General features: G+C 43.6%; 1 protein-coding gene across 1 annotated transcript in view; it reads left to right on the forward strand.

The window, feature by feature from the left end:
- The window catches only part of TOM1L1 (target of myb1 like 1 membrane trafficking protein), a 52812-nt gene that overhangs the window by 21560 nt on the left and 18203 nt on the right, over positions 1 to 13049 (forward strand). The window contains exons 4-7 of the mRNA XM_028711172.2: positions 4274 to 4423; positions 9073 to 9192; positions 10232 to 10333; positions 11318 to 11434. Of these exons, the coding sequence (XP_028567005.2) occupies positions 4274 to 4423; positions 9073 to 9192; positions 10232 to 10333; positions 11318 to 11434 (489 nt within the window). The remainder of the gene's footprint in view (positions 1 to 4273; positions 4424 to 9072; positions 9193 to 10231; positions 10334 to 11317; positions 11435 to 13049) is intronic.

Genomic DNA, 13049 nt, shown 5'->3' on the forward strand with positions numbered 1-13049 from the left:
AGTAGTAGGCCCGGCAGAATTACCAGGGTTTTCTGTTGTAGGACATGGGTGGGATAGCAGATTAAGTCACCTTGTAAATCCCACAAATGCATTCCACTCTGGGGAACAGCTGCATATAAAGTGGGGCCCATAACTGCAAGTCTAGGTGTGGGGAAAACACCTTCCAGTTAGCCACACACACTACCCTATTTTTAATGAGCAGAAGTTTATAGACTCTAAGCCTGCTTCGTTTTCCCCAGATTGAAATGGATGGGGTTTAAGTTTTTAACCTTTAGAAGACATCTGAAGCTTTTGAAGGTTTCATATACAGTGGAACCTTGGTTTTTGATCGTTTTGGAAGTCATACATTCCGGCTTTTGAATGCCAAATACCCAGAAGTAACTGCTTCGGTTTTTGAACAATTTTTAGAAGCCGAATATGCCACTTGGCTGCCATTTTGAGTTTTTGGTTTTCTAACTTTTCGGAAGGGATTATTTTCAAAAACTGAGGTTCCACTGTATTAGTATGTTTCTATATATGTTGGAAGCCACCCAGAGTGGCTGGGTCAATACAGTCAGATGGGCAGGGTACAAAATATTATTATTATTATTATTATTATTATTATTATTATTATTATTATTAATATGCTTGATTTGTTAAACTTAGCCCTACTCTTGGTCCATTAGGCAGGAATGGGATGGGTCATATGATTGAAACCTTGTTCTCTCTCATCTTTATATGTGCTTGTGTTCATTTAAAAACTCCCCGCACATCAGCTCTGTATATTGTCTTTTTCGTATGCTGGACCTCCTGTATTTTCTGTGGAATACTAATTAGAAAAGGGGATGGCACAGTACAGTTGGCCAATATATCCCTAGGAAGCTGTAGAATTGACTCCTTTGGTGAAAGCTGTAAACAGACCTCACAGTTCAGGGTCTACCAGAGTTGTGCAGATCCTTTTCGCTCCTGCCTTTGTTCAGATTGTTAGACCGCGGTAGCCCAGGAGGCTGCTTCTAGAGTCTGCAAATCTTGATGGTGCAACCTTAATTTCCTTTTGCAATTTGACCTGGGGGCAAAATGCTCTTCGCTGAATGTTCGCCGTGTTTCCCAAGGTTTCAGCAACTGGGTTGCACATTTATAGACTCTTCTTCCTTCCCATAATCTCCATCCCTCTAAACCCCTGTCTTGCCTGGGGCACAAAAACTGCACCCTTTTTTTAAGAACTGTTCAAGGTGTTGCTGAAAGAACCTTTATGGTGCTAAAGAAAATTGGGGTTTATTATTATTAATTTTTTAAGACTGGTGGTAGCAACCCAGCAAACAAGTGCTGTAACTTTGGAATAAATGACTCAGTTTGCTATTCGGCCATCGGTGGCAGGAGTTGGGGAGGGGGACTAGTGGGCCTCCGCCGAATGTTATTGGATTCGAACTCGCAACACCACTGACCATTGGCCATGATGGCAGTTGAATCTCACTTTGACGCTGGCCTTCTGCTGCATCTGGCAACATCAAACTAGCTTAAGGGGGTGCACAGCAGTCTGTGTGGCACACACAGCTTTGACTGCTCCCCTCCCTCAGTATTTGCCACCCGAGGCACCTGCCCTATCCTACCTCATGGTAGAGTCACCCCTGCTCAGGGGACCTTTTCTTCACAAAGCCATTCGGTGTGTAGGACAGTACAGTTAGGTGAATGTGTAATTCACATTATACCTGAAGGAGCGTCTCCAACCCCCATCTTTCAGCCCGGACACTGAAGTCCAGCTCTGAGGACCTTCTGGTGGTTCCCTCACTGTGAGAAGTGAGGCTACAGGGAACCAGGCAGAGGGATTCAGATGCTTCGCCTAGTTGATATACGTCATTGAAATCAATGACAGGGTTGCACCGATCTAATTGAGTTCAAGATCTGGCCCATTAACTGCATTAACACTCCTCAAAATCATAGCTTAGCTGTTTAGCCCTTGCTTGTCTAGGGAAAAGGCACTAATCGGAGTTTTGTTCTTAATTCCTTCGCATAATTTAAATAAGACTGTCTTAAGAGTGCAAGATCTCTTTGAAGCGCTCTCTGCAGGCAATGGGGTGAGCTGATTAACATGTCTTTCATGCACTCTGGTTTTTAAAAGGCCCCATTCAAGCCAAAACTTTTTGGCAGCTGTGAGTTGCTTGGCTTCTCAAATGGCATAATACCCCACTCCCCACCCCACCCCCCGTTTTTTTAAAAAGTAGAAGTTCTGTATCCTGTGAGTGGTGTTTTCTCCTGACATCCTTGCACATTTCTTCTCCCGAGAGCCTGCGTACACTGACGGAAATCTGATTTTTAAAACAGGTTTAAAAATGCTGTTTTCAGTTAAGCCTAAGTTAACTTAGGTTAGCTTAGTTAGCAGTTAACTTAGAAGAGAAGACTCCCTGGAAAAGACCCTGATGTTGGGAAAGATGGAGGGCACAAGGAGAAGGAGACGACAGAGGACGAGATGGTTGGACAATGTTCTTGAAGCTACCAGCATGAGTTTGACCAAACTGCGGGAGGCAGTGGAAGACAGGAGTGCCTGGTGTGCTCTGGTCCATGGGGTCATGAAGAGTCAGACACAACTAAACGACAACAAAAAAATCTGTTTTCAGTTAAGCCTAAGTGGTTGGCATGTACCCAATGCTCCTATAGCTCAAGCTTTTACTACAGTGAATCCACTTTGAAATATTTATTGGCACTTCAATGTAGATGTAGATCACTCTCTTTGTGTTTCTGTTTGTCCTAGCTTTGCAATATTGGTACTAGAGTTGGGCAACTGCCATAACTGAAGAATAGGAATGATCACTATTTAGCTAGGCTGCTAAATTTGACATCTCTCAGGCCCCTTGCACCACACTGTATATTTAAAGCCACATCCAACCACATTGAACAGTAATGGCTTCGCCCCGAGAATCCTGGGGGAAGAATCTTTGTTAAGGGTACTGAGGGTTGTTAGGAGACTCCCCTATTCCCCTCACACAGTGTTAGAAACTCAGATGTATAAGCTAGGCGCCAAATGGTTCCTTAAACCAGGGTTACAGTTGCCAAAATGGAATGCCTAGTTGCCATTTTGGGGCCAGATGGGGAGTCTGTAACCTGAAGTGTATGTAACCTGAAGCGTATGTAACCCGAGGTACCACTCTAACTACAACCTCGGATGAACAGCAACACAAGACATATTACATCATGTCATGATCTATTTAACATAAATAAAACCAAAATGGAGAACAGGAGGTGTTGCTAGTTTGTGAAAACAGACAAAATCCAGGGATCCATAGGCATGCACCTCCAGATGGTAGGCGGCATGCTGGTACCCAGGCATCTTCACTTGGTTGCAAGTGGCCAATAGGTGCAAAATGCTCCTGACACCTGGCAAATTGTGAATGCTGCCCTCACAGAACTACAATTCCCAGAATTCCCTGGGAAAGGGGATTGGCTGTTAAAGCACCCTGGGTACTGTAAGTCTGTGACAGGACCAGGGTGTCTGTTCTCTCAGCACCCTTAATGAAAGGACAGCTCCTATGAGTCTTCGGGGAGAGTCATTATCATTGAAAGTGGTGTGAAACAACTTTAAATGTGTGGTACAGATGGGACCAGGATGAGAGTGCTCAGAGGCCTGATGTGTAGTAGTAATGATAATAATAATAATAATAATAATAATAATAATAATAATAATAATAATAATAATAATAATAATATATTTATACCCCGCCCATCTGGATGGGTTTCTCCAGCCACTCTGGACGGCTCCCAACAGAATATTAATAATAATGATTTAAAAGCAATAAATCATCAAACATTAAAAACTTCCCTAAACAGGGCTGCCTTCAGATGTCTTCTAAAAGTCAGATAGTTTTTTATTTCCTTGACATCTGATGGGAGGGCGTTCCACAGGGTGGGTGCCACTACCGAGAAGGCCCTTTGCCTGGTTCCCTGTAACCTAACTTCTCACAGTGAGGGAACCGCCAGAAGGCCCTCAGAGCTGGGCCTCAGCTTCCGGGCTGAATGATGTGGGGTGGAGACGCTCCTTCAGGTATACTGGGCCGAGGCCGTTTAGGGCTTTAAAGGTCAGCACCAACACTTGGAATTGTGTTCGGAAACATACTGGGAGCTAATGTAGGTCTTTCAGGACAGGTGCTATGTGGTCTTGGTGGTCACTCGCTGACACCAGTCTAGTTGCCGCATTCTGGATTAGTTGTAGTTTCCGGGTCACCTTCAAAGATAGCCTCATGTAGAGCGCATTGCAGTAATGGTCATGATGGGAAGAATCTCTCTCTCTTTCTCTTTGCAGCTCCTTGACATGTGCATGCAGAACTGTGGCCCAAGCTTCCAGGCTCTGGTTGTGAGAAGGGATTTCTGCAAAGACAGACTCGTGAAGCTGCTGAACCCAAGGTTCAACCTCCCTGTTGATATGCAGGAGAAAATCCTGACCTTTATCATGGTAAGTGCTTCTTTTCTATCTCTCATTTTTCCACTGTTGCCAGGGTAGTAAATGGTTCATGAGAGCTGTACTGTGAAGCGAAGTCTCTGCTACTTCGCCTTCCTTTTTATCTTAAGCCATGGTTGGAAAGCAGTGAAGCTATAGGGAGAGTAAGAGAAAGTTGGGCAAGAAGATAGCTGGCTATCGGCCTTGCTTTTAAGCCATTCCTTTGTTGTCCTGTCAAGTTCCTTGGCTGCTGCTATTGAGAAAAAGGAGGGCTTTTGCATAGTGTTAGCTCTGTTCTCAGTGTCTCTATTAAAAAAGCAAACAAAAGAATTGCCATCCTGCCAGTCAACCAACAAAAAGTTGAGTGTCTTTGCTGTGGGTGGGTGGGAAAGCGAGAGTTTGTTTACACCACCAGTTAGCTTGAAATCACAAACCGGTGAACTCGTTTCTGCCCTCGACTTGATCAGCTTCAAACCTGTTTGCATTGTGTAGCGGGGGCTGCAAGCCTGGATTCCCTCCCAGAGATTTCTTGTTTGGTTGCATCATTCACAAAAGAGAATTTTTCCTTTTCCTTTTTTATAATGAGTTTTATTCAATTTTGAAAACTTAAAACACTAACTTCAAATTCAATACAGTGGTACTTTGGTTCTCAAACTTAATCCGTCCCAGAATTCCGATCCAAAATCAAAGCATTCCAAAACCAAGGGACATTTCCCCATAGAAAGTAATGCAGAATGAATTAATCCATTCCAGACTTTTAAAAACAATGCCTGAAGCAGCAATTTAACATGAATTTTACTATCTAACGAGACCGTTGCTCCATAAAATGAAAGCAATAAACAACATACTGCAGTCACACAATCAATCAATCAATCAATCAATCAGTAGCTGAACTGGGTTCCACACAGTCACAAACACAAACAGAAAAAGAGCCGCAAAAACGCAAAATAAATAGCAAAAACAGACAGACCTCAGCGTAACACTCAAAATGGAAGTGTGGCACTCAAAACAGAAGCATAACACTCAAAACGGAGCATGTTCAGCTTCTGAAAACAGTTTGCAAACGGGAACACTTATTTCCGGGTTTGCAGTGTTTGGGTTCCAAGTTGTTTGAGTACCAAAGCATTTGAGAACCAAGGTAACACTGTATAATGAAGGCGCCAGGCGAACGTCCCTGGGGAGAGCATTCCACAGATGGGGAGCCACTGCAGAGAAAGCCCCGTTCTCGGGTTGCCTCCCTCCGGACCTCTCAATCTCAGGGACGGGTAGGTTTATATGGAAACAGCGGTCCTTGAGGTATGTTGCGTTTTTGCAGGTATTTCCCACACAATGCCATCACTTGGTCTGTAGACACAAGGAGAGGTTTGAAAGAAGCTCACCCAACCCTGGGGAAATCGGAGACCTCTGCTTTTGTCTCAAAATGAGCCACCTTCTAAACAATAGCGAGATTATTAGTTCTGGCGGGTGATCCATGGGTGATCGAATATAGTCAACAATGATGCCTTATTCAGTAAGTCCCATGGACAGCAAGCAGATCAAACCTCTCCATTCTTAAGGAAATCAGCCCTGAGTGCTCACTGGAAGGACAGATCCTGAAGCTGAGGCTCCAATACTTTGGCCACCTCATGAGAAGAGAAGACTCCCTGGAAAAGACCCTGATGTTGGGAAAGATGGAGGGCACAAGGAGAAGGGGACGACAGAGGACGAGATGGTTGGACAGTGTTCTTGAAGCTACCAGCATGAGTTTGACCAAACTGCGGGAGGCAGTGGAAGACAGGAGTGCCTGGCGTGCTCTGGTCCAGGGGGTCACGAAGAGTCGGACACGACTAAATGACTAAACAACAAGACAAAAAAAAACCCCAAATGGCACCAGCCAATCAGCCAAATGGTAAAAATTCCTACCAGGTCCCTGTTCCAAAGCAGACATCCCCATGACAGGCATAGGAAGGTCAGCATGAACAAACCCTAAATATAGGGAGGGTAGGTGGGTAATCCGATGTGTGCGGCGAAAAGAGGAAGCTCAACACTGCGCACAGGGAATAAATAGCAACCCCATCAATCGACAATTTTGCAACATTAGATTCTCCCCAGCAACAATTGGAGGTGCCCTATCAAATTCGTGTCCATTCATACTAAACCCGCCCAGCAACAGGGGATGTCATGGTTGCCCCCACCGCAACACTTGCTCTCCATGAAGGAGAACCCACTTTGTTCAAACATGACCTGAGAGGCACACACTCTTTAGTTTCAGCCCTCCTCTAGCTGCTACGGTTTCTTGGCCTGCCATCCACCTACCCAAAGTCAAACCCGCCTGGGATCCTGTCAAACTAGACAGGCGAATGAGGAATGAGGAAGAGATATGAGAGTTGCAGAGTAGCAGAGTTGCGCTTTAATGCGTTGTGTCGCCTTTTGAAAAACACTGAGAATGGGATGAGTTGAGACAGCACCTGTGAATGGATGGGACCAGGTTGTGATATTGGGGGGGGGGGAGAGAGAGAGCTGAAAGAAATGGCAGCATTTTCTTTTTTATAGGGTTGCTGTGTGATGCATCTCTCACTGTGTATTCCTACCATTGCTATGCCAACTTTGAAGCTATTTATTTCATCAGGTTTCAAACAGGGTGGATTTGATTTAAATCAAATCAATTTAAATCACTAGTCAGCAAGACTTGATTTAAATCTCTTTTTTTGACACAAAGACTCATTCTTGCTGGTATAATCATAATATATATGACCAGATGAAGGTTTCATTTTTGGAATAATAAATCTTCAGAGTAGTTTTTACAGTTCTATCCAAAATTACTGATTTGGTTATACTATTAGAAATACAGTGGTACCTCTGGTTACGTACTTAATTCGTTCCAGAGGTCCGCTTTTAACCTGAAACTGTTCTTAACCTGAAGCACGACTTTAGCTAATGGGGCCTCCTGCAGCTGCTGTGCCGCCGTCGCACGATTTCTGTTCTCATCCTGAAGCAAAGTTCTTAACCCGAGGTAATATTTCTGGGTTAGTGGAGTCTGTAACCTGAAGTGTATGTAACCTGAAGCGTATGTAACCCAAGGTACCACTGTACATAGTCAGATAATTATGAAATTATGGCGAGGTTTAATAAGTTAACTGTTTATAGTTGACAACCTTTCTGCTGTACTTTATTGGAAGGAGAAAAATAAACATGTCCTTAATAACATTTTAAACAATTTATTTAACTAAAACAATAAAATTATAGCTTATGCATCCATGTTTGTTAACTGATGTGATTCATTTTTTTAAATAAAAAAACCACACCTTCGACTGAGTTTTAGCACACATGAAAAACTTAAAACAAATCCTTATTTCCTGATGAAATATAGCCTTTGGACTATAATGTAACTTAATTAGAAAACTTCCTTTCGAAAGATTTTTCCTCCAAAAGCATTTTATTTTAAAAATCCAATTTAAATTTTAACAAAACCGGATTTAAATTTTAAAAATCTGATTTTTAAAAAATAATTTATTTTTATCCACCCCGGTTTCAAATCACATTTTGTGCAGAATTGCCTCCCAAATTGCTTCACAGCCGTATGCAAGAATGCAGCTATAAAACTTTTTTAAAGGGGAGGGAAACCCCACTGCAATTGTTTTTGTCTTATCCCCATTCTGTGAAAGAGAAACTGTGTTGAACCTTTGGCCAATCATATCTGTTTCACTGGGTATGTTACAGACCTTGGCGAAATATGGACCAAAATATGCTTTTTGTAAATACAGTTGCACCTTGGAAGTCTAACGGAGTCCGTTCCGGAAGTCCAATCGACTTCCAAAAGGTTTGCAAACCAAAGCGCGGCTTCTGATTGGCTGCAGGAAGGACCTGCAGCCAATTGGAAGCTGCAGAACCCACATCAGGTGTTTGGGTTCCAAAGAACATTTGCAAACTGGAACACTCATTTCCGGGTTTGCAGTGTTCGGGAGCCAAAGCGTCCAAGGACCAAGGCGTTGGGGATCCAAGGTATGACTGTACAGTGGTACTTCGGGTTACATACACTCCAGTTTACATATGCTTCAGGTTACAGACTCCACTAACCCAGAAATATTACCTCGTGTTAAGAACTTTGCTTTAGGATGAGAACAGAAATCGTGCTCCGGCGGTGCGGCGGCAGGAGGAGGCCCCATTAGCTAAAGTGGTGCTTCGGGTTAAGAACAGTTTCAGGTTAAGAACGGACCTCCGGAACGAATTAAGTACTTAGGGATGCAGGTGGCGCTGTGGGTTAAACCACTGAGCCTTGGGCTTGCCGATCAGAAGGTAGGCGGTTCAAATCTCTACGACGGGTTGAGCTCCCGTTGCTCGGTCCCTGCTCCTGCCAACCTAGCAGTTCGAAAGCACATCAAAGTGCAAGTAGATAAATAGGTACCTCTCTGGCGGGTAGGTAAACGGCGTTTCCGTGCGCTGCTCTGGTTCGCCAGAAGCGGCTTAGTCATGCTGGCCACATGACCCGGAAGCTGTACGGCGGCTCCCTCAGCCAATAAAGCGAGAAGAGCGCTGCAACCCCAGAGTCGGTCACGACTGGACCTAATGGTCAGGGGTCCCTTTACCTTTACCTTTACCACTGTATTGGCAGTTGTGGGGGTATGTGTGTACGTGTGGAAACCTTAATTCTGTTTCAGCAGCTTTTCTCTTTCCTTTTAAAAAAGACTTGGGCCCGAGGATTTCAAGGAGTTGTGGATGTCAGCGATGTCAAGGAGGTGTACTTGGAGCTGCTTAAGAAAGGAGTCGAGTTTCCATCCTTGGGAAGCAACAATGGGACCAAGAAGGTAGGAATGCTCTTGTGGCACTTCCCCGATTGGAAACAGGATATTATCCTTGCAAAATCTGCATGTGTGGCAGAGTTGGGCCGGTTAATTAAAAAACAATAATGCACATTTGACAGAGTGATTTCCATGCTTAGGAAACCAGTCATACGTTTCTGCCTTGGAGCATTTAAAAATCCGAGAGTGGGAGGAATTGTTTTTTTGAAACAGGAAATGTCGAGGTTGAGGTGCCCACGAGATCCAGAATCCCAGTTTCATCTCTGTGGGTTAATGCAAATGTAGGCATCCAGATTGCCTTCCGGGCTTTGTAAATTTCCGCCAAAATAAAAACAAATCTCAACACGTGCAGGCAAAGCACAAGGCATATTTGGAAGGTAGGATAGGAAGGAGGGAAGAGTGTAAAATTGGTTATAAAGCAAATTATGGACTTAAAAAAAGAAAGTAAGGAGCCTTTTACTTTAAAATGAGGCTGCATTTTAATGTTTTAATGTTGTAGCTCAATCTTGTTTTTTTAAGTTGTATTTCAATCAACTTGTTTTTATTATTGTTTGTTAGCCGCCCTGAGCCCAGTCTTGGCTGGGGAGGGCGGGGTATTAATAAAAATTATTATTATTATTATTATTATTATTATTATCCAGGCTTCATGGTGACTGGGAAACAACCTCACACTTTCACCTGATTAGGCACAGAATAGAATGCAGAATAATATTTATTTGCCAAGTGTAGTACTAATTTCTCATTTTAAGTATTGTGGAGTGTGGAGTTATGTGTGCCCCTGAGCCAAGGCAGCCCTGTATAGGGAAGTGTGTTTTTTAATGTTTAATGTTTCATTATGTTTTTATATATGTTGGAAGCCGCTCAGGCAGCAGCCCAGCCAAATGGGTGGGGCAGAAATAATAAAATAGGAGTAGTAGTAATAAGAATTGTTGCTGTTGTTAAATAGGGTGTCCCTATTTTCATTGGAGGGTATGAAACAATATAACGGGTTTATGGTTCTCCAAACAACAACCCCTTAATATCTTATTGCATTGTGTATCCACAGCCTTTGCCTCTGGTCTCCACAAAAGCATCATATAGTAGTCCCAGGAGGGGCATTTTAGGATCCCTCCCCCCATCTACAGTCATAACACTGATTCCTGAACAGGTAAAGCACCACTATTCTTTTTAATATTTTGCAACTCAAAGAGTTCATTGTCATAACCCTTGCTTGACACTGGAGCTTCTAAATCTTTTATTTACCTTACTTACAGTAGCTGCATGTTGTCCAATAACAGTGTTTGCCTGGAAAGCTTAGAACAATAACCCACCGAAAATGTGATGGCAATCAACAGAACAATAAAAAAAACTACATAAATATATTAACAGCAGCAAGGAAAACAGTATAAAAAATACCTTTATCTGGCACCGAAAGGAGTATAGGGCAGGCACCAGGCGGTTCTATAACAGGGCATTCTATAAGAGAGTAAAAAGGTAAAGGACCCCTGACAGTTAAGTCCAGTCGCAGATGACTCTGGGGTTGTGGCGCTCATCTCGCCTTACAGGCTGAGGGAGCCAGCGTTTGTCTGCAGACAGTTTTTCTGGGTCATGTGACCAGCATGACTAAGCCGCTTCTGATGAACCAGAGCAGTGCACGGAAATGCCATTTACCTTTCTGCCAGAGCGGTACCTATTTATCTACTTGCACTGGTGTGCTTTCGAACTGCTGCCCAGAGTGGCTGGAGCAACCCAGTCAGATGGGTGGGGGTATAAATAGTAAAATTATTACTATTATTATGGAATAGGAAGTCCCTATTTTCACCAGGGAAATGTTGGAGGGTATGCAATGTTTTATGCATGCTCACAGAGAATCTGTGTGTCACTTAATCCCTGGTACGTGCATTTAGGATTGCAGCCTTAGTTCAGCATTGAATTTTCTAATAGGGGTAGCCAAAGGCCCCCAAAAAACTTACAGCCAGGTATAATAATAATAGTGATAATTTTATTATTTATTCCCCATGCATCTGGCTTAGTAAGCCAGCCCTGCAATAAATATGTCTCTGCTGCAAAGCTGGCAGGACTTTCAGAGCCTAAACCACAACATGCAAAGTAATTTCTCTCTTGTATTTTGCTCCGTTATGGTCCTGAACAGATTGGAAAGCTGTACAGTGAACTGGATATGGTAAAGATGAACGTGAGGGTCATGTCAGCCATCCTGAAGGAAAACGTCCCTGGATCAGAAAATCCAGATGATATGGAGCTTCTCCAGGTACAGTACGCCCTTTTGCTGGGATAGTTAATGAAAAGCAAAGGTGTGTGGGGGTGTATTACAAGATTGTTATTGTACTTCACCGGATCTTAACCTATTACAGTATTTGTAGGAATGGATTCCAAATATAATTGAATTTGTCCATGGAAAGTCTGTGTTTATATGCAAGTTGTTCATATCTTGCAAGTCTGTCTAAGTCTTCAATGCAGTCGTAGAAGGGAGCTGCGGTTTTATTTTTGCAATTCATCAGTATCAGTCTTTTTGCTGTGATAAGGGCATTGAGAATCCACTTGCGTTGTACTTTTGTAAGTTTCCATGTTCTGGGTATATAATTCAAGAGGATATTTTGCTCTGTAAATGTAAGGTTGTTCCACACGGTTCTGTTGATGGTTTCAGTTACCTTTTGCCAAAAATCTTTCAATATAGCACAATGGAAAAACACATGTTTTAGAGGAGCATTATCCCATTGCATCTCTAACAGTTAGATACAGTGGTACCTCGGGTTAAGTACTTAATTCGTTCCGGAGGTCCGTTCTTAACCTGAAACTGTTCTTAACCTGAAGCACCACTTTAGCTAATGGGGCCTCCTGCTGCCGCCGTGCCACCAGAGCACGATTTCTGTTCTCATCCTGAAGCAAAGTTCTTAACCTGAGGTAATATTTCTGGGTTAGTGGTGTCTGTAACCTGAAGCGTATGTAACCTGAAGTGTATGTAACCCGAGGTATCACTGTACCTTAAAGGGTAAAGGGACCCCTGACCATTAGGTCCAGTCGTGGCCGACTTTGGGGTTGCGGCGCTCATCTCGCTTTATTGGCTGAGGGAGCCGGCGTACAGCTTCCGGGTCATGTGGCTAGCATGACTAAGCCGCTTCTGGCGAACTAGAGCAGCACACAGAAACGCCGTTTACCTTTCCGCTGGAGCGGTACCTATTTATCTACTTGCACTTTGACATGCTTTTGAACTGCTAGGTTGGCAGGAGCAGGGACCGAGCAACGGGAGCTCACCCCGTTGCAGGGATTCGAACCGCCAACCTTCTGATTGGCAAGTCCTGTGCTCTGTGGTTTAACCCACAGTGCCACCCGCGTCCTGTTAGATACCTTAGCTAGCCCTTTTTAAAAAACAAATGTAATGGGGTCCAGTGTATTCTAAATATCATTTTTTGTTGTGTGAGCCTCAGTTTAAGCTCCAGAGACACCCTTGCTATAGCAGTTAAAACAGTAGTTAATGAAAAGCAAAGGTGATTGAATATGTGGAATCTCAAGGCATTAATTTGCACTCTGGATTATCAAGGAGCGGGACCCAGCACCAGTGTCTAGTGTTCCTGTCCAGTTCCACCTGATGCCCCCTTTCCCCAACAAGTATACTGGGGTGGAAAACTGGGTGCTGCCACCATGGGCAGCTGTGCAGACAGGCAGGGGCAGCCAGCCTAGGACTGTGAGAAAACCCCCAGTCAAAGTAACTGCAGCTACCATCTTGATTTCCCCAGAGTTCTATAATGGGGTCCAGATATATTCTAGGGAAATTAAGATGGCAGTGTCTGCAGCCCCTTGGCCCATTCCTGTTCCCCTTAATCTGTGCCAGTTCTAAAATGTAAAAAGAGAAGAAGAAAAGGTTT

This window comes from Podarcis muralis, chromosome 2 (genome assembly GCF_964188315.1).
Source record: "Podarcis muralis chromosome 2, rPodMur119.hap1.1, whole genome shotgun sequence".
Classification (NCBI taxonomy): Eukaryota; Metazoa; Chordata; class Lepidosauria; order Squamata; family Lacertidae; genus Podarcis; species Podarcis muralis.